The sequence below is a fragment of the Zeus faber genome (assembly GCF_960531495.2).
Source record: "Zeus faber genome assembly, chromosome: 8".
NCBI classification, from domain to species: Eukaryota; Metazoa; Chordata; class Actinopteri; order Zeiformes; family Zeidae; genus Zeus; species Zeus faber.
This window is the reverse complement of record NC_137195.1, coordinates 27,234,904-27,262,448: the sequence shown is the minus strand read 5'-3', so window position 1 is coordinate 27,262,448 and position 27,545 is coordinate 27,234,904. Positions and strand designations below refer to the sequence as shown.

General features: G+C 41.9%; 1 protein-coding gene across 1 annotated transcript in view; it reads right to left on the bottom strand.

The window, feature by feature from the left end:
* Positions 1 to 27,545, bottom strand: part of cobl (cordon-bleu WH2 repeat protein) — a gene marked incomplete at its 3' end in the record, with an annotated part of 79,770 nt that overhangs the window by 29,850 nt on the left and 22,375 nt on the right. The window contains exons 4-8 of the mRNA XM_080004873.1: positions 23,344 to 23,572; positions 21,428 to 21,472; positions 19,410 to 19,498; positions 19,005 to 19,076; positions 13,845 to 14,018 (exon numbers count right to left, since the gene is read on the bottom strand). Of these exons, the coding sequence (XP_079860999.1) occupies positions 13,845 to 14,018; positions 19,005 to 19,076; positions 19,410 to 19,498; positions 21,428 to 21,472; positions 23,344 to 23,572 (609 nt within the window). The remainder of the gene's footprint in view (positions 1 to 13,844; positions 14,019 to 19,004; positions 19,077 to 19,409; positions 19,499 to 21,427; positions 21,473 to 23,343; positions 23,573 to 27,545) is intronic.

Here is a 27,545-nt window from a genome sequence, read left to right as displayed (position 1 = left end):
CACTAATTTTCACCATGACGAATGTTGGACAAATGTATTTGGCGGAATAAACTAATTCTGATTCTGATTTTTCACGGAAAATATAGAGGGGTTTTTTTGGACCAAAAGTGGATATTAAAGCCACTTTTGCGTGACACAGAAAACATAACAGAATATTTTGATGCTATCCATAACTGAGGATTTTGGTTTGAAATAAATGTAAAGTACGGGAGCATGCTGTGATCTCGTGAGAAGACAGAAGTGAGCACAGATCATGAACATGGCGGCGTCCATGGACTAAAACAAGACAATCTCACAGATGTTCCAATCCCCAGCACTGTAGAGGTGTCTTGGATGATATTAACAAGAAGCTAGACATGCTTTGTCCACTTCTCCAAGACATTTCTGAGATCAAATCCAGCCTTGATTTCCTGCACTGCCAGGTCGGCGAGATGCAAAAAGACAACGCCGATCTAAAAACCTCTGCAAGGCGTAAAAACAAAAATCATCAATCATCAATCATGAAAGAGACTATCCTGGATATCCAATCCAGGAGTATGCGGGACAACCTCATATTTTCTGGGATCCCAGAGAACAACATTGAGCCACCAGAAAACATGGTGAAAGACTTCCCCTACACCGCCCTGAAACTCCCCATGGACACCGCTCACTATATGAATATCTAACTCTGCAATGTTCGATGTTTAGTTTTTTCTATTTGTCATTTGTTTGTGTAGATATATATCCCTACAAACTTCATGCAATACAAGGACAGTAGAAAGGAATGTAAAGGAGGAAAACTCATACTTATCTATGGGAAAACATGGGCACAGTAAGAAAGCTATTCCCTTGGACGCACTGTGATGCTGCATAGGAAAACTACAAATCCACACCCATCACCCCCTAACTAACCTCAATGACGCCCATTAGGTTTGTTAGTTGGAATGTGAGAAGCTTGGGCTCACCAGCTAAACGTAGCAAAAACCTAAGTCCCCTCACCAGGATAAACCCCCCTTCTGTCTATTGCAAGAAACTAACCTCACTGCATCCGAGCACCTAAACTCTAAGCTAAATGGGTTAATCAGATGTTTTCTGCATCATACAACTCAGAAAATGAGGTGTTTCTATATCAGACTAAAAACACAATATCAGACACAGAAGGGCGTTACATAATCATACACTGAATTTTACGTAACATCAAATAAATTTCTTTCTTTCACTATATTATTTTTATACTGCGAAGGGACTTCAACAAAGTACTTGATCCAAGTTTAGACCGTTCACAAACGAGAAAAAAATCACAAGCCCTGGTGTTCGTCGGACACTATATAACAATATATGAGTGATCTTGCTCTTGGCGATCAAATAATCCACATAATAGAGAATACACATATTATTCACCACCCCACCAAAGCTTCTCTAGAATTTCCTTTTTAGTGACAAGCAACTCTGTAATGTCAAAAATCACTAATCCTGAAATCTATCCTATTGTAATCTCCGCTAACGGGTCGATTAGTTTCAACCTCATAAATGAAACCAACCTGAGCCCAGGTGGTGGTTTAACACCTCACTTTTGACAGATAAAGAATTCTTCTGGGGAATTATTTTCCAGAAAATGGACTTCCTTCATTGAACTGAATGACTCTCCAGAAGTATCACCATCCTTACTCTGGGAAACGGCTAAGGCAGTTCTAAGATATTGTATTATTTCATTCTCCACTCACAAGAAAAAAGAAAGGACAAGAATGCCAAAATAAACTAGAACAACGATTAAAAGACTTGCACTCCCAACAAGCCCACTCACCCACTGAGCAAATCTGAAATTAGATCATGGCAATTTAAATCTCAACTTGATTATATCACCCATTAAAAAATTCCTCATGCAACGAACAAGAGCTAATTATTTTGAATTCAATGAAAAATCAGGTAAATTTGATAGAGAAAAAACACTTACTACAGCCATCAAAGATCCATAGGATAGGATAACATACACCCCAAGACAAGACAAGACAAGAATAAGACATCAATAAAATATTCAGAGACATTTATAATAAGATATATCTCTCAGAAAATGAATCAAATATATAAAACATTAACTCAATGATATCGATATCGACCTCCCTTTCCATAGAGCAGGCTACACATTAGATCAACCGACTCTAGAAGAACTCAGGAAAGCTCTCTTCTCTATGCCGGACAAAAAATCACCTGGATCAGATGGCTACCCAGTGGAATATTATGAACACTTCTGGCCACGTATCTCCCCATTATTCATCAGAATGGCTAGAGATTAAGTCAACCTCCACCATTCCTCTGCACATGAATACTGCTCTCATTTTGGTTTTGCTCAAACCCAATAAGGACCCAACCCTCACCTCCAGTTATAGACCCATAAGCCTTAATTGTGATTTAAAGATTATTTGTAAAACACTAACCAACAGAATTGAAAAAGTAATTTCATTCATAATCCACCCAGATCAAACAGGTTTTGTCAAGGGCAGACACTCATCCAGCAATATGCGTCATTTATTCAGTCTGATCAGCATATTTCAAAGGAATAACTCAAATACTGTTATTGGCTCTTTAGATGCAGAAAGCATCTGATATGAATTGGACATATCTCTTTTCAATCCTCAACAAATTTGGCTTTGGAGAGTCCCTCATTCAGTGGATAAGAATCCTGTACAACTCACCACCTGCTTCTGTTATCACCGATGGTTACACTTCACAGTGTTTCACATTACAACGCAGCACAAAGCCAGGATGTCTGCTCTCCCCTTTACTATTTATCATCTTTATTTAACCCCTCGCAGCGGCCATCCATCAAAACAGTAATATCGTTGGCATACAAACAGGAAACTCTGTTCACAAAATTTGTAAAACAGTTTGTATGCAGACAATATTTTGTTGGACTTACGGAACTCAATATCATCCCTATCGGAAGTGCTCAATCTTATATCTTAATACTCAGCTTGCTATCTAAGACTATTCAATAAACTGGACCAAAACCATGGTCTTACCACTGAGTGGGGAGGACTGCAATGCCGTAACCCAAAAATTTAGTTGAAGCTAACACCACAACATTACGTCACAGCTTCATACTCGCCAACTGCTCGCCTGTTCACCTGTGTGGCCAAAAGTTGATGTGCTTATTAGGCACTACCATAGAGTGTACAGAGAGTGGTGTTTAAATCTAACGTGTTAGAAAGGATGCAGAATATTCCATGATTCAGTGTAGTCCACAGATACCAGATTATTACTATGCATGGGATTTACACCAAAGCGATGCACATTCCATCAGTAATGAATTCGTAGGAAAAGCTAAGGAAGTATGAAAGCACAGCAGAGATTTTATGGACCCCATCAGAATTGCAGCGTACTTCCAGAATTAGTGATGAAGGACAGGACAGGATGTAGAGTTTGAGAAGAAATGTTTTGGAAAAGTCATCAATGTGAATGGTTATCAGGAAAGGGAATTCTCTGCGCGCCACAACACTGTCCGATCCTGTCCAATAGGGTATGTCTGCTATGACGTTTGTGATGTCCTTCCGCATGTGTCGTTGGCAAAATTACCAAATTTATCACGACAATCTATAGGCCCTTGGGTTGCCAAATGTGTTTAGCATAACGGATTGGCAGGTGCGTCCTGATGGGTGTGGTTTCCTTATCAATACACCTTTACTGGTGTGCAATCAATCCACCTACTCCCTGTTGTTAGAACAAAAGAAAACTGTGGGAGTCTCCCACACATACGGGTTTAGGTTCAGGAGGAAGGAAGAATCACGGTTCCTTAGCTCCTGGGTCGGCTGACAATCCCGCGCGCCAATCCCTCTATGCAAGACAGACAAACATTAAGAAAATTTCCTGCCCTGGATCCGACCAATCAGGGCACTGATTCTGCAGATTCGGGGCAGTTGTGCGGCTACAGGAAGGAAGCCATGCTGCCGTGGAAGCCCATTGGTCCGCCACAAAAACGCAAAAGGGATTTTTGTTAATTCTAATGTTGAGGAACCCCCCACGTTAAAGGGGGGGCCAGAGACGCTCTGGGTCACAAATAAATATGAGGGGGGACTTATGAAAGGGGCAACTCCACTCACAGTCACACCAAAATCCTCCTCCATCTACCATGTAAACCGCAATATCCGTTGCGACCAGATGCTGTGTTAGGAATTACCCCAGTAATTTAATCACTCTTAGAAGCAGGCATTGTTGTACTGTGTCCCTTCTCTCCAAGCAATACACTAATACTGCCTGTGAAGAAAGCTGATGGCGTCTCGTGGAGTTCTGTTCAGGATTTGAGTGCTGTGAGTGATGCCTTTCATTGCAGAATACCTGTTGTTCCTAATTCCACTACCATTTTGTCTCAAGTGGTACATAAAAATGTTTTACCGTTATTGACCTTTCAAATCCTTTCTTTAGCTGTAGACTAACCTGCATGTCACAGACCTATGCGGAATCAGTGTAGAAAATTTAGCTGGTTTTGAAGTTATGAATGGCAGCACATTAATCCAATATGTGGATGTGAATAGTCATGTGTCACCAATACACAGGATCTCCTAAAATATTTAGCTCTAAATGGTCACAAAGTGTCTAATACTAAACTCCAGCTGGTAAAAAAGAACGTTCATTATTTGGGTCATGACATTTCATCACATGGTCACTACCTGGGCAATTCTAGAGTTGCCGCCATTTTGGATATGATCAAACTACTAACCACAGACTAAAAAACAAGTGATGGCCTTTTTAGGCTTCTGTGGCTTCTGTCACTCTTCGATTGGTGATTATGCGATACTTGCTCAGCCATTATCAGCAATGGCTCATGGGAAGGGCTTATTGTCTTCAGATACTGTTGAGTTGCTTGGATGCCTGAGTCGGGGGAAAGTTTTGTAGCTCTTATACAAGCTCTTGTATCTGCCCCATTTTTGGGTTTTCCCAGATATATAGCGCCCTTTTACTTTAACTGTGGATCAGAAAGATGGTTTCATGTCAGCTGTGTTGTTGTAACCTCATGGAGATAAATGACAGCCTACTGCATACTATTCTCAGAAACTTGGTGCTGTGGCTAGTGGATTGTCTGCTTGTATGCGTGCGGAAGATGCAGCAGTAGCTGCATCTGCCTCTCTTGTAGGCTACCGTCCACTCACTGTTTTTTAGTAGTAGCCTCCATCTTGCTAAAGAGTAAAATGGCACATTTCCCTCCAGTAACCGCTCTTCATTATATATATATATAATATGTACTACTTTCACTTCCTCATCTCACTTTGAAGCAATGTTACATTCTTAATGCAGCCACTCTTCTGCCCACCACTGACGATGGAGATCCACATGACTGCTTAGCAGCGATAGTCGTTATGGCTTCACCTCGCCCAGATCTTGCTGCTGAATCTCTTGTGAATTATGATATGGAACTCTTTTGAGACTCTGGAATCTGCCAGATTCCCTGAGCACCTTTTCCGCCCAGGCTTCTTAATTGTCTGTGTTAATCCATACTTGCATTCTCACTGAGGGGTTCATTTATTATGTAGTAACAGGATGGAAAAATTCTCCGGCCTCTCCCTGCAGTAATCCAGATGTTTCACTGTCAACAGGAATTCCTAGGAATTCAGGGAAATTCTCTCTGTACCAAATTACTGAAGACCCGCCTCATGGAGGACCTGGGGGGAGTGACTGAGAACAATGCTATCCTAACGAACCAAGTGAACATTTTCAACTACGATTTAAACAAATTAGTACAACTATTAGGGGGTATTCGCTTGGTCTGTTTGTTCGTCATCCGTCTTTGTTTTGTGTTTTGTGTCTCTATGTGTTCTAACTCGTTTTGTTTATTTTAATTGCAGGAATAGGAAGGAGCTAATGTGATCTGACTAATAGGATATACAGAATATTCATTTAAGGTTACAATGCCATAACCAAATCTCCAATTGCTATTTGTAAATGTGCTGTTCAAACAAATGCCTCTGACCCAATCCTTGAAGGGAACGCCGGAGCTGATGCAGCCACCAAAGCCACCGCCGTATCTGATATTGTTCATGTCATGGTCAATTGCTGTCTCCCTCACACAGATTTCCTCACTAAACCTTGCTTCCATCTAAAGACAGGCATCCCACACGGGACGGTCATTGTGGAAAGCCAAAGGTTATTGTGAAAGACATTAAGTACAGTCCACAGGGAAACCATATCTCCCCGCCGACATTTTCATTTCTTTGCTCGTTTTGACTCGTGGCCAGGACCATGGGTCAAAAGGGAGGATGGTTAGAGAATTCAGTAAACACTACGAAAGTTCCGACTTCAGTTTTTGCTGAAAATCTTTGTACCTCGTGAAGGACTTTGTCGAGCTGACACCGTATGGTGGTAAAAATATTGTTAAGTGATAATTCAACTATTGTTAACTGATAATTTGCATGTTTTCCAAATAGGATCCCAGTGAAGGTAGGTAGTGAAGTGCTGACAGGGAGGACAATGCAATTAGGCCTGTCTCCATCCGTCAAAGCCAAGGATGAATTACATCACATAAACCAGTGGAAACCAGATTGTCCAGTTAGTATTTATCACTTTTTGATTTTTTCTTATCTTTCAACATTATTATTGGATTGTGTAGGCGGGATTACAGTAGGTTCAGGCAACATTCGAAAAAAAATGTAACGACCCTGTAGGATTTACACACAGTTATTTTGTAGCCCAATTAATATACTATCATCATTATCCATTACACAACCCTAACCCAGAAATTGTGATATTTTTCTGTTGTTACACCAGAGTGCATGCATAATTTTTGGTAATGAGATTGCAGTCGGCAATTCAACGTAACTGTTTGTAAATCACAGATTTTTTTTTTGTGTACCCCCTAAATCGATCCACGTACCCAATTTTGAAAATAGTGGAGGCAGACCAAGCAATGTTTTCATAATGTGTGCCTCTCACCTCAGTGTTTCAGTCTGTATGTGCCAAAAGGTCAAAGCAAACCCTATTCGCCCCACTTGAAAGACCACTGCACTACCTCCGACCAGGTGGCTGGGTGGTGGTCCGGGACTTCCAGGGAGGAGTGCTGGAACTCGGCTCGTTTCCTGGGCCTGTTCCAAATCCTCTTCACCATCGCAACAGCAGTTAAGTTGGCAGAACAACCAACATGGGTGCAAGAAAGTGCCCGACCCTCCAGAAGACCGACAAGTAGACAGTGACAACAGAGAACTACTAGTCTAGAGACTAACCCTCGACATTATGGCAGAAAAAACCCAAGGGTTCAGTCTGGGAATTTATGTTGTATACCCTCGTTTCCCGCGAAGAGGGAAAGGGTATAGGATTTGTCACTAGTTTCAAAGACCTGTAGTTGAAAAGGATGATGCCACCGACCTCCAAGATTAAGACTCTTTCCATAGCTAGAGACACATGCATGGCACTGAAAATCCTGTACTGGGTATACAGGGCCCCCTCAAGCTCATGGTCAAGTGTTTTTTTGCTAGAAGCTACTCCCACCATTTGCTTAGTAGAAATTGTCTCCATAGTCCAGTATTATACTTCTGCATATGTTCCTTAACCTGTATGCATACCCCGATGTCCCGTTAGATTGATGGTGTGATGGTGTAGGTGATATATGAATATATCCACATTCTCCTTCCTCCGAAAACCGATACCTTTGACCCTTTTCCCACCCCCGATTGGATTCCAGGATCCCCTTATGATGATGGCGAAGATGTTTGTGACTTATTACAACGTGTTAGTCATTGTGATACATTTTTGTAGTTGTCATTTAAGTGATAACCATTCCTTAATCTCATTATTTCTGCATAGCATTATGGATTTGTGATATCTCTCCATGTATTTGTTTATTCCACAATCTGATTCATGACGATTTTTTTTGTTTTCTAGTTAGAATTGTGCAATGGCTTCACACAGGACTTTTTCCCTGAGCGAAACTTGTGTTTTCTCAGTAGTGCGTTGTCATAGGATAGTGTAGAGAACCTTGTTTGGTCTTTTACTTTTCCCTAGTCAAGTGTGGGAGGGATTTGGCCAATCTGAGGTGATGATGTTCTAAGACCTCTGTCTGGGTTTGTTTTTTCATGGCAGGAGGATTGACTTCGTATTTAATTTATATTTATAATTTATATTCATATTTTCTGATTTTGAGTGTCATAGAAAATACAATAATTTACACTTTATATGTTTTATATTACAAATAGATCATAGTTTAAATGTATTTAGCGCCATAGCCGGTGTCAGCTTGTGTGACATCACAAAACTGATAATCTGGGCGTACGTGCAGGTGTCCAAGATGTTCCTCGGAATTTCATGAACATAAGAAGAAGTCAGTCTGAGAGAGACGGCTATGCTGCTTTGAAGTGTATGCGGTATTGTTTTATTCTTCTATTTTGCAAAATAGATTTTCTTAATAAAGATCTCACTCTGTTTCTGATAGCAAAGATTTATCTCATGGACCACGCATCGAAAGTTTGGACGGCCGACCTTTATCTCTTCATCATCCTACTTCCTCTCCTTTAGTCTTCTCCCAATCCTCCCTCTGCCCTCCTATGCTGAAACTTGATTTGGATCCTTCATTAATTTTAGCCATCCCTTTCTAAACTCCCCTCCTCAGACACATACACACACACACACACACACGTCTTCATGTCTTATGCTGAACTCTGTCCTGTTTCATCGCCGTCCTATGATGTGAGGTTGACACTAAGAGCCTGCCGGCCTCATTTTCATGCCCATTTGCCTGAGAGCAATATGACCGCCCAAGCTTCTGCATAGTTAATGTTGCACAACACACACACACACGCCTGACCTCCTTATGTAAGACTAAATGTTACTCTCTATCCCTTTCTCCGACTATTCAAGTCTTTCTCTCCTTTCTCAGACCCTGTGTTTCTCCCACTGTCTTTCGCATATATGTATGACCATATGTATATGTATGTGACAAATATTGTCTTGAACTTGAACTTGAACATCCTCTGTGTCACTGTCCTTCGACCATAGGCAGACAGACGGACACACACACACACACATACACACACACACACACACACACACACACACACACACACACACACACACAATACCCATAAATGCAGCGAAACAGGAAGATCTGAATTTCTCTGAATTTCGTTCGTTTCGAGCTGAGCTGCAAGAGCCATGGAGACCTGGCTCTTTCCTTCCAAACCACAATTACCTATCGTTTCAGGAAAAAATTTATAAATAAAATAAAAGGATTAAGTTTCACAGAACTCAGTGTTCCCGGACATAATCTACTACAAGGCTGTTCTAACGAGAGCAGTTGTTTGTAAAAGACACAAAAACTAGAAAGTAACTGATGCCAATTCTACGGCAAGTTCTCCTGAAATTAATCACTGGACATAAAAAAACAAACCCTCTTCATTGTATTCTGCGATGGCAGCTCAGTCACAATGATTTTCAACTTGCAAAAAAAGAAAAAGGGTTTTTTCTATATGAAAGAAGAAGAAACAGTCTTTATTTGTCACACAACACACCACACTATAACACATGCTTGCACACACACACACATGCTTTGATGGTGGCCAGTGAAATGGATCCTCTGCATTTAACCCATCCTGGCTCGTCCTTCCTCCGGGGGCACAGCCAGGAGCAGTGGGCAGCATACGTGGACGCGCCCGGGGACCAGGTGATAAGTGTCCATCGCTGGTCAGACAATGATGGGTGCATGTTTTTGGTGGGGGTCCTTACTGACGTGAGGTGGAGGAAACCCCATGTGAGCACGGAGAGACCATGGAAACTCCACACAGAAAGGCTCCTATTTGGGAGATAACCCACCGTAGCATGGTGCCAACAGCGCCCCAGGCGGGAATCGAACCCAGGACCTTCTTGGTGTGAGGCAGCAGTGCAATGCACTGCACTGAGCCACCGTGATAATAATAACGTAAACATAATTAGACTATTAATACAAATACTATTATTACTAATACTAGTGAAAATAACAATGGGTAATTGGGTTCTTGATCACTGGTTTGCAGTAGCATTGTAAACAAAGCCTGGCACAAAACTCAGAAACAAACAAACACACTAAGATCACATGTTTCTTAAGAGGGCAACTTCCAAGTTATTCAGAGAATTGGTTCAATTGAAATCCAGCCCATTTAGGCATGGATGTCAGTGAAAATACAACTTTACTTTGTTTCGCTTGTAGAGAGTAAGCTCCTTAAATCCATTCCTAAATCAGTCAACCTAGGATGAAGAGGCATGTTGCTTTGGAGGTTGATATCATTAAAAAACCCTGTCATCATGAGATTTCACCTCCATTTGTGTTGGACAATTTCTATCTTTGAAAATAATGAAGCGAAAGATATTTTAATTAATTTGGTGGGAAGTTTTGTTTTTATAAATACGTAGGTTGCTGAGGTTGAACAGAGATAGGCAGGATGGACTTCAGCTGGAATCCTCATTGCACTCAGCGCAATAATGGACGAAAATATGTCCGACACAACAATAACAAAAAATGGCCCATAATAATTAAACTTTTCTTAACCGAGTCAAAAATGCCTGCTCGCAGCCTAAAAGTAGTGATAGAGAGATTTTAGAGATCGCTGTGCAAAGCCCCAGATCGGAGGAAAAACTATAGCACACACAGTGGTGTGAACTGCTTACAACACGATCCGACTGCTCGCCGAGCGCTCGCTGGTGGTTCGCAGATAGCGCTGAGATATCAAGCATGTTTAACATTTGGTCATGTCGAGCTCAACTCAGGAGTGACGCAATGAGCTGCAGCCAATGAGCAGACACGGAGTGAGGGGAAAGGGAGGATTCGAGAAGGAAAGATGGGAGTGCAGCGGCGCAACAGCCAAAAACACACAACATACCTATTTGACTTTCCTTCTCAAGGTTTAAATATATTTTTCATTTAAATCCTGGTTTTATTCGTTTTTTTACAGTGATCAAGAATCGAATAAAAAATAAATAATCCTGTTCCGCGCACGGTATCGCGTCATTTCCAGTGTCACTTCTCAATGTGTTTTTGTGACAAAACGTGCTTTGGAGACCCGACAGATTTATCTGTCTTCCCGATCACAAGACAGAAAGTTGTGTAGTGTGAAGAGTACAGGGAGCTGACGACTTTGAAGGTTCCTCTGTATTCCTCTATACGACGCGCCGCCTTCCACTCCAGTGCGACTCGCCTTGACGCCTTATAACGTTTGATAGATAGATAGATAGATAGATAGATAGGTAGATAGATAGATAGATAGATAGATAGATAGATAGATAGATAGATAGATAGATAGATAGATAGATAGATAGATAGATAGATAGATAGATAGATAGATAGATAGATAGATAGATAGATAGATAGATAGATAGATAGATAGATAGATAGATAGATAGGTAGATAGATAGATAGATAGATAGATAGATAGATAGATAGATAGATAGATAGATAGATAGATAGATAGATAGATAGATAGATAGATAGATAAACAAATGAATGAATAAATAAATAAATAAATAAATAAATAAATAAATAAATAAATAAATACGAATAATATAAAGAATATTCATCTGTCATTCCGATCATGCATTGAATCCCCTTGAAAATATTATGATATCGTTGATCAAAAACACAAGTACATTTTGGGTCCTCTGTGTGAGCGATCGGGGCCCAATTTGGGCTGCTGTCTCCCTCTCCATGTGTAATGGAGACATTGGAGAGGGAGCAATCGTGTGTCCAGTCGCTCTAAATGAAGCAGATAAAAACATTGTGTTTTTATTTTAGATGTATTTTATTTTACTCAATTTCCTTACTGAACGAAACAAAAAAGCACTGTGTGTAACGGGGACACTCTCTACGTCCCTCTCTTACGTCCCCGGTCAGTTACCACCACAAACTGATTCTAATTCTGTGGGAAACACTGTACTCCCAAGGAATATTGTGTTAAAGGGCCTTTCTTATAACATTGCGACTAATGCAACCCGGCACACTGGTTGGACCTCCGCATTGGTGATAAGCAGTCTTCATCAGGGCCCTCCCCGGCCCTCCCTAGTGCCTGTGATACAATATAGGCCTTTTAAAAATCATCCCCCATGAGTGCCTCGGAGAAACAGAACTATCTCATAGATTTCTATTCCATTTTCCAAGGAGCACCACACTCAGTTTCTCTTTTCGTTTACAGTTGCACTTTTTATATTGTTTTTCTTCCAAATACAGTCCAGAGCTCATGTGGCTGTTTTGATTAAATTCCAGATGCACTCCTATTCTATACTCAGTTATATTTTTAAAATTCTAACATTTTAGTATGGTGCACATCTGTTACAGCATTTGTCTCTTGGCCATTGGGGATATACAGATATGCTACAGGTACGAAATATTATGTCGTACCTGCAGCAACAAAAACCACAATGTTCCATTGCAGTGCTGCGTTGCATCTACAGGCAAGATGCATTCACAGAGTAACAGGGATTGTAACTGTAATCCCATTTAAACAACAGTCCTCCAACACCCGTTCCCTCTGCCGCTATGACAGCCTTTTTATACTGTCATGCACCTAAAGACATGAGCCAGCATACCGTTGACCTTTGAACCTCCGATGAACCTGTCTAATCGCACTGCAGCTCTTCATGCCACTAATCTCTGTGTCATGCATCTATACCTGCTCCACCCCACGGAGCAGCCCGTGGTCAGATAATGCAACAGGGCTGGCATGCGGGCCACCTGATGTGCTTACTGCTGCATATTTGGCTGTCACAGAAACCCGAGCTGCCGCTTTGACACCGTAGAGGAATTGAAAAAGAAAGAAAATCTACCGCCCAACTGCCGTGCTAGTTATTTGGATGGAATTGTTGACCAAACATGCATACACTGTGCAACGACCTTAGAAGACTTTAAATTGTCAGTCTTGGAAAACTGTCAGTCTTGCCGCCCTCTGGTGTGCAGGTATCGACATAAGTTTGAAAAGAGGACAGTAAATATCCTGTGATGACCTGATGTATATGTTTGCGTATGTGAGTGCATTGAGAGTGTGTCCTAGGCAGAGGGAGAAAGAGAAGCGGTCTAAACAGTCTATTATTAGGGCAGTCATCCTGTCCTCGCATAACCCTCTGCCTGTCTCAACTCTGTCTGCCATCCTGCTGACTACCGCTGGTATGCAACTAATTTGTGTCTGTGTCATTCTTCTGTAACTCCGCAACTCCAACACACTGCGGGTTTAATAGTATTACTGCCAACATAATAATATTTGGATAATAGCATGTGCATTAAGGATAATAAGTAGTCTAATAATGCAAGCTGTTCCTGCCTTAATGGGTCCACTGAATAAAATAATTAACTTGTAAGCACATGATTGGCTATTCGCAATTTATCGCCGTTTTTAAGACCCAATGCTTCTAAGCTCATTAAAGTCCAAGGTGCTAAATTCATACTCTCTACCCAGGTCCTGGGAAGAGAATTTCCCACTGATAAAGCCTGGCGTAAACACACGCGCTCCTCCTCCAAACAAGCAAGAGGGAAAGGGAGGTTAGAAAAAGTAGTAAAAATAGTCGTTAAAAAGAAACAAAAAAAAAAAAAAAAAAACGCGTTTCCCAGAATAGCGCCAAAACACCATAATGAGGCTCCGGGGAAGCGGCGCTCTGGCGTGGAGCGTACCGGTCACCGTGACCCAGCAGTGTTTAAATCTCAGGCAAAAACAAAGAAGAAGAAAATAGACGCTCTGCTGTGTTCGGACTTCTTATTTTAAGTTGACCCCGAAAGCTCGAAGCATTCAGGATCGACTGGATGCTGTAAAATGTTGGTGTTGAATGGAAACACGAATGTGTGGAGCGTCACTAACCTTGATGGACATAACGTGTATATGTATGAATTCACAGGATGCCTAGATAGCTTCAGAACACATTGCTCCGCCTACCTGATAGCCGTCCAAGCTGCCGTGTCGCTGGGTGGCTCCCGGGGGCACGGGTGCCCTCCTCTTCTTGGGCTCCATCTTGGGGGACATCCTGGAGATGTTCATGGCGGACTGGGATTGACCTAATGTGCTGGGCCGGACCTCCACACAGGGGCCGATGGACGCCACGGAAGGACCCTGCAGGTAAAAAGAAATAGGTACATCCAGATATGGATTTACAGCTTAGATACTTTGGCGTGTATGTTAGAGCACGTCTCTTGTCATGTCTTTAGAGGGTATAATTATTGTTAATAATGTTCTCAGACATTTAAGAAAACGTGGAGCCCCAAAAACGGGGCTGCGCTGTAGTTGCTCCAGAACTCAGAGGGGGAGAGGGTTGCGGATGAAAGTTTTCTTTTTAAACTGATCAAAGAACGCCCAAAGTGCTCCTGAAAATATCAGCCTCCCCGAAGCTGGGCTTGGTACACCCCGCCGGACCTCGCTGCCACAAGCCTAACCCAGCACCACCGCTCCCCCCGGCCCCCACATCCCCTCTGCCCCGACACCCTCAACCAACCACTGTGATCTAAGATGAAAAATGTGTTTTTAAAAAGCAGAATAATTGATGGGTTCAGACAATGCCTGGATACAGCATAAAAGCAGCGCGCGCACACACACACACACACACACACACACACACACACACACACACACACACACACACACGCACACACACGCACACACACAAAAAGGAAGGAACATAAAGTTCAACCCATTAGAATTAATTGGAACTGGGGGCTGGAACATCTCACAGTGGGGAGGGTTGGGAAAGAACAGGTCTTGTGGAAAAGCCCTCGGTGCACCAGGCTGCAGACGGCGGGAATTTGTCTGAGAGAAGATACGACTTTGGTCAAAGAAAGCAAAGATATTTATTCGGTTTTTACCGGAAGTTGTTCTGAATTGTTCTGGCATTCTATTTTTCTGATTGCTATCATTAGGTTTGGTTCTGTTGTTGTCACTGTGCTTCGCTGCGTTCATGTGTATCACTGTATTTAGGAGTGTATTACAGCGTTACAGTATTACAGTACTACAGAGCCTCATACTTGAAAACAAGATAAAACGTACGTTGCACCAAACCCGGTGGCGAAATTTCTCTCTCCGTACAGAAGTCGCCCCCCCCCCCCCCCCCCCTTTCCCAAAAACCCCCTGGAACAAAATGACCCAAATGTGAACCCCAAAACATGCTCTTCCCCATGAAAGTGGGCTGGATTGAGTCAACTCCAACATTGTTCCTTGTGTTGGTCGTGCCGCGTTGTGTCGGGGAGGCTAAACCAACATGCAGAGAAGGGTGGAGGACAGACAGACATCTGAAAGCTGAGTCACAGAAGGGCCCTTATCCAGGAGCACACTGCCTTAAGCTGGGAACCGTGTGTGTGTGTGTGTGTGTGTGTGTGTGTGTGTGTGCGCGTGCGTGTGTGTGTGTGTGTGTGTGTGAATGTACGCATATTTGTGCGAGTGTGCTTTAATGTCTTTTTGTGTGGGTGTGTGCAAATGCAGGCGCGCATGCACGCCTGTGTATCTCTGTGTGTGCGGGCAGCAGCTCTTGGCCCAAGGCCCGGCTCTTCCTGATGAACTTTTCACACCGCACAGACCTTGTGTGTTTGTGGCCCAACACTCATGGGAGAAGTTAGCGAGAGCAAACAGTTGCCAGTGACGTGTCTCTGCTCCCTGACTTTCTTCTTATTCATCTGCTGCGCTTTTTACGAGCTGCTGGCCTCCCCGGTTCCAAGCCGGAAGCGGGGAGGGAGAGACGAGGGGAGGACGTTGAGGGGGAGTCGAGAAAGGGTTAATTTCTCTCGCCCTAAAAGTCCCAATGAGAACATTTCCTCGCACTGACGCCGTGTCAAAGTGAGCCTTGACTGAAAAGGTTTCCTGGGTTTTCCTGCCTCGGACGGGGAAAAAAAAAAATATATATATATCCCTCTGCTTTTTCATTTCAAGAAATGTTACTGTTGCATACCTCAACTGCCGTCTGACATCCTCTAATTTTCTTTACTTCAATAAAAGCCGTCTCGGTGTGAAAATCACAAAATATTCACTTCCTGGAACACGTCATTTGTTTTTCTTACGCCAGTGAGTATTAAGAGGCTTGAAGAAAAGGATTCCATTTGCTTTACATTATAAAAGGATGGTCTCTGGCCATGTGTGTCGTGATAAGACCCCACACATACACACACACACACACACACACAGTAATTTAGCCCCTAATGGCCAGTGATAAGAGGTTAGGCTCTTACTGCTAATGTAGGCAAGGTAGGTAATCTGATATCTCTGGACTGATAACACTGTGTGTGTGTGTATTAGTGTGTGTGTCTATGTGTGTGTGTCTGCGTGCATGCTCGTGAGTGCCCTGTGCATGTGTGTGGTCCGATAGCATTCAGCGGCTTCGAGGCAATCAGGCTGGAGAGAAAGAATCGGTCATATGAAAGGCCACTATGACGGCAGATTAACGTGGCAAAAAAACATCCAATGTGAATAATGCGTTTGACGGAGCGGAGCTGCCCCCATATCCCTCCGAGTTTTATTTCTGGTTGAACTCGGATTCGAGAGCAGGGGTTATGCCATATACTCGTATATGCCATGCTTCGACGATCTATCAACACGGTGATGGAGTCAAATTTTTGAATAAATATGATATGTTCACCCGAGCGTCCTGGTGGCTTAACCGGATAAGCATGCGTACCATATAGGCAAAATGCCTGCGCCGACCCGGCTTTGAATCCAGCCTGCAGTCATTTGCTGCGAGTCTCTCTACAAAAACTAAAAATCTATTTCCCCATCACACAGCTGAAAATGAGCAGATGCTAACGCTTGATAAGAAGATGACGATTAGCATTGGAATACATTGTTTGCTACAATGCCTTGTTTTCATCCAGTCACGATGAGCTTTTCTACTTAATAAAATGAGAAGGTTATGACAAGCCTGCTAGGTAACCATTTACAGAAAATGCAAGCGTTTGTATCTGTTGCGTTCATCATTTTGCCTCTTGCATTGCCTTATTTTACTGCGCTGCTGGGTGGCCCGAATTCATCGCACTGACGAATCAAACACTCCAAAAAGATGGACGGACAGAGATAAAGAGTCAGAGACGAAGACAGGCGGACAGACAGAGAGAAACAGACAGGGACAAAGAGAGCGACGGACAGAGACGGAGAATGACAGAGACTTACAGCCAGTGAGAGAGGCGGAGACAAACAGACCAAGAGAAAGAGACGAGAGAGAGAGAGAGAGAGAGAGAGATGGAGAGAGAGTCATAGAGACAGAGGAGAGGGGATGTGTGTGTGGGAAGCACTGATGTGGAGCTGAGGAGCCTGGCGGGGCCTCATTCCTCCGGCTAACACAATCAAACGGCGTATTGATCGGAGCCAAGCCACAGATGCCCCCCCCCCCCCCTGCAGTGGAGAGGGGTCCGGGGCAAAATGTAATAAAAGTGATTGAGTTATGGACTTAACAGCCAGAGCTCTCCTTAATGCGGCCTCTAATAGCACGACCCCTCCACCCACCCACCCACCTAGACACACCGTTTAAAACCAAGGGGAGTATTGGCTTTACACAGCTTTAAAAGACGCTATCATATTGTGATACACAGAAATATGCCTGCGTTAAAGCGAACGGTCTGTAGGTTCCATGTGCTCCCCTTCCCTATTCTGAACCTACACGCTCATATACAAGCCCCGCCCCTTTTCTGTTTAAGCTACACATGTGCAAAAAAGTTACATCTAATGCATCACTCCACCAATTTCACTTGTTGTCATTGAAGGCTTGAATGGTCATTTGACTACCACAGTCAAATCTACTTAGTGTAAGTGGTTTGGTATAAAAGCGTCCACTAAATGACTTGATTCAATAACTGCAGCTGTTTCCGTGGCTTGGAACACAACTTGTCCATTGATGAAGGGATTGCCTGAACCAGCGGGGAATCACCCAAAGGTGGTTTTTTTTTTACTTATTTAAGTTTGATATTTAGAATTTTAAGTTTGGTAGTCATTGGGAGTCAGTCTCTTTCAAGATGTAGTTGGTTCTTCAAAACACGTTCAGGGATGGGATTTAATATATATTAGATTAGGATTGTATGTATTTTACATTGGTAAACAAGGGTGCTGCTAGTAATTGTAAGTATGTGCATGCAGGTGTTAATTTGGACCATTTAAAGACTTAATATGTAACTCCACTTCGTGAGACACTTCGGCTTAGAATTCCATGCAGCCAAGCTGTCCTTACGTCCGCTCAGTTTACAATAACATTTGGTCCTTTGCTGCACCCTGGAGGAGCACATGGGGAACATCCACAAAGCAACATTCCAAACCACCCCTTTTTACGTGGAGATAATTTAGAGACGATGAATTGAAAATGGTTAAGGCCATCAAATTAATTGTGAACTTCACGCTAAATTTCAGGAAGGCGCTTGGATGGAATGCTTCAGAATGAACATTTTAAAGTGGTTATCCGTAAGATTGTTTTGTTCAAGAAATATTTGACACTTTCTTTGTTTTTTAAGATGGACACTTTAAAGAAAAAAAAAAAATCATTTATTTTGCATAATTTGCATTACTCTCCTCCATATGCTGTTCCCAGTGTTTGTGGCGGGGTACGCCTTTCCCGGCAAGAATGCAAAGACTGGGTGAGTGCAAGAAGTGAAAGGCAGCCATGGTGAACGTGATAAAACTGCCATAGATAGTTGTGGTCAGTGAAGCGTCGATATGTATGAACATTGACAAAAAATTACAGTCCTGTTGGATTAAAAAAGATATCCCCTCCACTTCAAGTGACCGAGAAAGATATCTCAATCAATCAGAAGAAAATGAAATGAAAGATCAGAAAAAGTGAGAAAAGTGAAAAAGTGTCTGAGAACAAAGACAAGGGGAGACCCAGATGTCAAAATATTTTAAGAAATGTATGAATGAAGTGTAATTCATCCAACACAATGTATGGATCTCCACTTTAAGAAGTACTGCCCTAAGCAAAGGAATTATCCTTTGCTATAATCCTATTTTCCCTAGTGTGAGTGCACTAAGTTCAGCTGGTTTTAATGGATATGACATGGTATTTGCTGTAGCTAGAGACCAAATCTCCCGCAGTGCAGCTTTAACCGCCGGCCAGCAGGGCGTGTTAGTAGTACTTACGTCGGAGTGCGCTGCCGTATTTTGTGTTAACTGATCCTCGGGGCCGATCGCGTCCATTTTCGTCTCCTCAGTCTGCGAAGGGAAGGCAAAGCTAACATGCAGCATTCGACTGTTGAGCCATGCAGCTGGCCTGCTTGAGCTTTCACACTGAACAAAAAGGGTATGAATCCCACGCATCAACCCAAGGTAAGTTTGCTAGTTTGAGTCACCATGCAATACATTTAACACACCCATCTACAGTATAAGATCAGAATATCTCAACTGACTAAATCAATTATTTCAATGTGAACATTTTTTATATGTTTTTTTTTGAGTGATTTTCCTATATCCCAGTTAAAAAACGATATAATTACAGAAAAAAAGGGAAATATAGCTTGTGCATGATGAACAAGATGAGGTACTTACTTTAGATTTCCTTCTGTTGAAACTGAAGATTCCCAGCACGCCTTTCTTCTCTGCCCCCGCCACACTGAGCGTACTGGAGCGGACGGACTCTGAGATGACAAAAGAAACAAAAAAACGTACTCTTGAATCAGAGGAAACTCAGTTCAGGGGAAGGGTTTGGAAAGGAAGGAGTGGAAATGACCACCGACGAGTGGGATCGTGTTATCTTCAACACATGCATTCATTAATGTTGAGGATGAATTCCATGAGTCCAAAAAGATAAACCAATCCAGATAATCTAATCTCACACCTTCTTCACAGACTCACAGAGTCACTTAAAACACCAATCACTATGGTCTTGATGTATCACGACAGTGGTTCTCAACCAGTACCGCCTCAGGATTTATTTACCATTTGAACCACCAGCATTTCAATAAATGAGCGGGGATATCCCCGATGCTCCTGCGCATGTTAAAAAACACAAAACGATCAAAACATGTAATATGGGCTGAAAACCCAATTGAGAAATAAGCCTCCGGCACCTAATTTCCTGAACTTCCAAAATAGTGTTTCATCTCAGGAATAAATCAGGAAAATAACAGTTAAACCACTGAAGTGGACGTGAACGCCCGCAGTCCACTCTAAGTTAATCAGTTTTGGATCGGGACCCAGCAGTTGAGAACCACTGGACTTAACATGGACTATACAAACAGACACTCTGGTGAGAAAGGCGAGGCAGCGTCTCTACCACCTCAGGCAGCTGAGGAAATTCCGGGTCTCGGTGAGGATCCTCAAGTCCTTCTACTCTGGAGCAGTGGAGAGCATCCTGACAGGCAACATCACTGCCTGGTTTGGGAGCTGTACTGCCCAGGACAGGCGGGCCCTGCAGAGGGTGGTGCGTTCAGCTGAACGTACCACTGGAACTACCCTCCCCCCCTTGCAGGAGTTATACACCAGGAGGTGTAGTAGCAGAGCCGCAGGATCATGAAGGATCCTCATCACCCCAACAATGGACTGTTTCAGCTGCTGCGGTCAGGCAAGCGCCTCCGCAGTCACACAGCGAGAACAGAGAGACTGAGACGGAGTTTCTTCCCTCAAGCCATTAGAACTGTCAATGCTGACCTCACCAGGGGTCCTAACTGAGCCATGCACTAGGCTCCACTACCTACTGTACTGTATGTAGCATACTGTACCACATACTGTGTCACTGTTCAGGGTTGTTCGTGATGCCGTATTGCTGTGCCGTACTGTTGTATACTGTGCTGTATTATCCCAAACACTACCTCACTTTATTCACATTCACATGCAACTTTAATTCACATTAATTCACATGGCACTTTAAATGCACATATCTGTATATACATAGGCATATTCCTTCTATCTATTCCATTTTATTTCAATTTATTTTTATTGTATTTTATTCTATATATTTTTATCTTATTCTATAAGTATTCAACTTACTGTATTACGTTTTAGGAGTCAGTTAGTCGGTCTATGAAAGGAATTTTCTACTTTTTATTTTATTTTTAATTTTTTCCTAGGACATATTGTGTGCTACCACCGGGTGCGTTGCATTACATTTCACTGCATATATGTATGACAGTATGTATATGTATGTGACAAATAAAAAATCTTGAATCTTGAATCTTGAATCTTGGTACTGTGCGTAGCCTGGCATTCTGAGGTGAACCGTTATATGGTGCGACCAGTAGAGGGCAGTATATCCTTACTTTCCCAAACAGTCCGCCCCTCAACGCCTACAGAGCAGTATCTGAGTCTAGGAACTTGGAACCACGGTGGGCTGAGATATGGCTTCAAGTTGACTTTACAAAAATGATGCTCTCCTTTTGGAAGACTTTTATTGACACCAATACGACCGACGCAAAAGACGCGTCACGAACAAATCAACAGGCGGCACAAAGATCAAATGGACGTTGAGTTGAGTTGGTTGGTCAAGTTGGGGTTAATGAGCAAGCGGCAGCGGTTTGGGTGGTTCAAGCGGGACCATACAGTGGACGTGCAGTCGTCCTGCGTAATACCTGAGTAGTTGAGAGCAGGGGCGGAAGCCATTTTAGGCTGGAGAACTGGAAAACATCACAGGATGTCAAAACAATCAATAAACAAAAACAAATAAGGTCAACAGCCGTTTCTCAATTGGCTAAAAAAAAAAAAGGCAAATTGCGATAATTTTTGTATTACAGTGTATACAGCAGTTAACCAGAAAAAGGAATCTATGTTGATGGGCATACCCACATAATTCCTTAAATAGTCACTGGGGCTTTTATTTCCCTCAACTGCAGCGGGAACCAGGCCTTTATGGAAAGCAGGCTTATATTATAGGCTGGCTTTTATATCTAAAAACAGAACAACCAAACCAAAACTCTCTCTTTGAATTTTGAATCAAACATTCCGTCTGAGTGCCATGCTCGTCAAAATGAAGACATCTAAAATAAAAAACCCTTTTTTATTTTAAGAGATTTCTTTATTTGTCATTCCTCAGCATTGGCATTGTTTTTTTTTGTTCTGAGACAGGAATGGCCACGGACCGGAGATCCAAGGTGAAACGTCCCTTAGTTGGGTATAAAATGTTCAATTCATACATGAAGAAAATAATGAAAACAAATAGATCTGAAATGAAATCTGAGGAAAACCGACAATATATATATATATACATATATATATATATATATATATATATATATATATATATATAAAATGTAGCACTTTAAAGTGGTGGAAATGTACATTATGCTTAATACACTTGGATTTTCCTGTCTGAATTTGAGGGAGGCCTTTATTTGTTGGTGTTGACCACGCCCCGGCATTTATTAGAGGCTTGGTTTTGATATGAGTACCAGTTTATATTTGAGGAAATAGGGTAAGAAGATCATCTAAGTAAATTAGATGATATGAACTCGGAAAAGTTGTATATCAAAACAATTTAACACCATGTTATTTAAGGAGACCGCTCTGTCCATAACTCTTTGGTCAACATGAGACACGATCTAAAATTACACTTCCTGGCAATGACGTTACTGCTAGATATGAATGGGTGTGTACTCCCGGCGCGTCTCCATGGTAATGCATCATAACATCTGATCTTGAACCGTCCAAATGGCCGATGGGCCATGCCCGGTCTCGCGGCTCCACCCTGAGAGAGTATGTGATCATTTCGGTATGGATCATAACTGCTATGACCATCGCCTCATTAAAATCAGCGTTGTAAACACTGACGTGATTTATATCCACAGCAAGTGGAAGCACAGATAATTGAACTTTGTTGGTGGATTACACTTTGAACCAATGCTGTGTATTGTATTTATTCCCTGTAAATGTAAAAAAAAAAAAATGTTTTTGTTGTTGCAGAAACTGTATAAAAAAAACTGTATAGTTTGGCAACCACCCACATATATTTGACAATATATTTATATTTGACAATTTAAAAAATTGATATTTTTACTTCATTTTTTATTCGATTCGATTTGATTATTATTATTATTATTATAATAATTATTATTATTATTCATGTTTTAGGACTGTTATTATTATTTTTTTTAATGCTAGTCGTATATGGTCAAACACACCAAACCTCACCATGTCAAATTCCTACTACATGTAAATTTACCTGGCAGAATAGACTGGTTCTGATTCATATTTTTACTCTTTATCATCTTGAGGTGATAAAGTGGGCCAGTGGGCTAACAGTGGGCTCGCAGTTCGGAATGTACCATTGTTTTGGGGCTACGGTAAAGGCACAGTTTCAGCATCTTTATATTTAATACATTTCTTTTTCTTTAATTTTCTAAAAATGTGCATACAATTTTCCATATCCAAACAATGGGGGAATTCTTACTACATCATTATCAATGTCAATGTAGGTGCAACTTTTAATATCTATTAAAAATACATCAATCAAGAGAACTGTTTGTTTGTTTATCTGTAATATCTTCTTTACCTAGGCTCTGGTCGTGCACGTACAGCTCCTTGATCCCCAGCTGGGCGAGCGATTTGTCCAGCGGCAGCTCATGGTGGGTGACGCCGTCCTTCAGGAGCAGAACGTGCACCGGGTCGAACTCGCACTTGTTGCAGATGGCCGCCACCAGGGATCGGAGCGGCAGGAGGGGGTTGACCCGCAAAACCGCCTTCTGGCTGCGGTGGTAGTTCACCACTAAACGCACTGTTTTCTGATAGTGAATAAATGGAACAGAAAATAAAAAGGAATGAGATCATTAGTCAGATGGTCCTCCCCCCAATAATGCAGAAAATAAATGTGTAGAAGAGATGAGACGGACAGAGAATAATTGAAAATACACTTTCTGCTTGCTAGTAATTGCGGTGCGAGATTCAATGCAAGATAGGGCTGTGCGACGTGACGTTATGCATCGTGAGACGATCGAGAAATGACAAAATGATGATGTTTATATTCTTGATACCGTTTCTATCGCTTTGTCACAAATCAGCGCCAGAACTGCTTCACGGTAATATTTTATGTATTTTATGTTTACGCTTTACGTTATCTGCACATGGGAGCGAGTGTAGATAAACATGGAGGAACGTGACACTTAGGGAAATTACTTGTTGGATGGAATATTACAACAATGGCTATTCTATTACGGCGCCATAGGTGAGGTGAGGGTGACGAGTGAGCAGAACCCAAACAGCTTGTTGTTTGGTTGCCGATTTTGTGTTTTAGTTCAAGGTTTCAGTGAATTAAAGTCACATCTTCAATTTTGCAAATAAGTCTGATTTTGATATATATCTCTCTTATTTTGCCTCTTCTGTCAATTTGAGAGCCCTATGGCTATACCATGTGTTTTTGTTTTTTAATATAAACTATTTATTAATTGAATATAAAGAAAACATGCTATATCGAAAAATATTCACGTTCATGATACGTTTCATATCATCCAGAAATGAAATGACCTATATTGGGATAGAAGATTTTGGCCATATTGCACAGCCCTAATGCAAGATATAAAAAAAGGAAAGTACGTCAAGTAAAACAAAAGATTAGACATTTGAAGAACTCCTTGATAAACAGCATGACAACACAACAAAGCATAAATAAAGAAAATATGTATATACATTTCAAACTAAATGGAAAATGGCAATGAATTAATTATTTTACTGTAGAAGGAAAGAAGAATAAATATAGAGCAAGGATCGGTGAAATAGTTAACCACTATTTCCATGATGATAAAATGATAAAAACTATGGTATGTTGTCTACCAAAAAACATTAGTGAACAAAAAGCTTTTGCGAAGAAAAATAGTCCACAACAACAGCAAATTCTACTGTCTAAGACCAAAATGACCCCCACCTGTTTCCTGGTATTAATGCAAAATTGAAAATGTTTTTTTGGTGACTGCAAAGCGTAAACTTGGCACATAGGCACGTATACATCCTGATACTCCAGGATTGTATCTTGGATTCCACTCCAGGATCCAATCCGTGCATGCACTCCAACAACACCCCACACCCCCTCCCTTCCCCCACAAGCGTGTCATGACTCACAAATAAAAATCTAGTGATCCACACCTGCGAGGGAGATTTTAACAGTACTACTACTCCTAGTGATACTGCTTATCGATCCGGCACTTCAACAGTACACTTATCGGTTCTTTTTTTTATTTTTCAAGAATAAAAAACGAAAACAAATTAAGAACAGAATTAACACTGCTTTATTTCCCTCATATATATTAATTTTCTCGAGCAGCAATCACAACAGCATTGTTTTGAACATAACGCGGTGATGCAGAGGGAGAAGGAGAAGCAGAGATTCTCCGCCCCGCTGTGTGTCACCGTGCCCCCCGGCACCCACCAAACATGAATTGCCGCCCATGGTAATCCCCACGCGTAGTTTTTTTTGTTTGTTTCCTGATTGGATGTGACGTTTAATTAAACAACATTTAATGTAACGTTATGGGATAGAACGTCATTAAGGGCTGTATGACTGCTTGCATACAACGTACTTGAGGTGGAAGGGGCCACGAGAGATGCACTAGTAGCTCAGCAGTTGAAAACGGTGCATTTCTTCATGTGTACGTGATGCACTTTTGCTAAATGTTTCCGAAAGATTGCTCGTGTTTCCTCCTTTACATGCAAAAGACTGGTTGCACTTGTGGCAACGAGCATGGTCGGCATCGACGATAGTGAAATTTAGCCAGACCTTTGAGCATTTCATTCATCCTGCTATTGTCACTCACTTGGTAGAGCAGGGTCTCCTCATGTGAGTGTCTTGTGTGTGTGAGGCAGGCAGAGGGAGCCGGCCCCGCCCCCCTCATGCATATCTCTTCTGATAATTAGAATACCAAAAATGCTTCTTAGTTGAATAAATTAAACTTATCGCAAGTTAGAAATGGGTTGGAGGGATAAAATGTGCAAGATAATGTTTATATAGCCTAAATAAATGAAAGATCTATTTGCTTAATTTCTCTAATACATTTAACAGAACCGGGAAAGTCAGAGATTATCAATACTACGGTCTTTAATAAATTTAGCTGCGGGTCCCATTTCACATCGGGTCTCGGTACCCATCCCTTCCTTTGATAAACACGTATGAAAATATATTTAATTACATGTAAAAGATGCTACATTTATTTGTAATCTTGAGTTGAGTTGAACGTTCTCCTTTTGCACGTAGTGTAAAAGGAGAACGCCAAGGGATTTGGTGTACAGGTAGAAGGGCAGGTGCCACAGAACGGAACCCGGAGGGACACCGGATGTTTTGAGCGCAGGGTCCGGATGAACATGATTGGTCGGTAGCCTTTGACTGCAGAGGCCCTGGGGCAGGGTCCTAAGGGACACAGGAAGGGTGGTTCACTCAGGTAGGGAAGTTATTTATATATAGCTTGAAGGTTTATATATAGGTTTCAGTAAACTAGCGCTATACCATATTGTGAGTGTATTGTCCAGCGAACCCCATATCTTGTGTCATTCATAACTTTCAGTGAGTATCATAGTAAGATCATAGTGATCTCATAGTGAGATCATCCTACTGCAGACAGACAAATACAAGCAAAAGGCCATGGGGTATACCAGAGATGGAGCAAGGGACATTTGCATGCGTTTGCGTGTGTGTGAGAGTGTCTGTAAGGTTGAGGGACAAAATGACTTGTATCTTGTTCGAGAGAACAGCGAGAGCCTCCAGTCTGTGGCGGCCTTTTATCGCTGAGTGGCCCGGGTCAGACAAAGCACACAGTGTGTTCCGCTTCAAGTTCACCTCTATGAAAACAAGCGCAACACTCAAAGGTCAAGAGCCTGTTGGAATCACACACAGCTCTTACAGTGGGAGGCTCTCCGGGGTGAATCTACTTAGAACGTGGTGTATTGTGAAGCAGGACAAGCTTCCTGATGTCAAGTCTACCAGACGGTTTGTATGCTTAGCGGATTAGCCTGTCTTTGCTTTATGTATAGATTTATTGATGTATACATAGATATTTCTTTTGACAAATAGAGGAGAGACCCGTAGTGAAACTTTCCTTTCGGAATCTGATTTCTACAAAACCTAATGCCGGTCATCCAGCCATCCATCTATCTATCTTTCATCCATACATGAATACCGTAATACAGTAGATAAACACATACACATATAACTACCTACATACCCATTCCTATCAATGGCCCTAATTGTAATAAAATTGTATTTGTACCATCTTGTAAATATTTTGGCTGGATTGACTTCATACTTAACATCTTGCCCAAATACTAAAATTAAAAAATATATTTTCTCTGCTGGGATAAAGCATCTTCCTCCTTTAAGCCACATTTAAGCCACTCAACACAGTTCATGAAGGTGCCATTCGATTTCATTTTCATAACAAAAATTTGGGCGGACGTTATTAACCTCGAGAAGGCGTCTGCATATCTCTGATTCATACACAAGTGTCTGGATATTATCTGAATCATATCTTTAATTGAGAATGCAATGATAGCAGCTCCTGAAACACTGTCAGCCTAGGGCCTGGGGCCAGGCAATGGTCAAAGGAAGAGAGAGCGAGAGAGAGAGAGAGAGAGAGAGAGAGAGAGAGAGAGAGAGGGAGAGAGAGAAAGAGAGAGGAGCCAGTGAGCCCTGAGAGGAGCACAGAAATAATGCATGGTAACTAAAGGTAAGGCGCTCATTAAATATTCACACTGTAGGAGGCGAGAGGAGAGCCA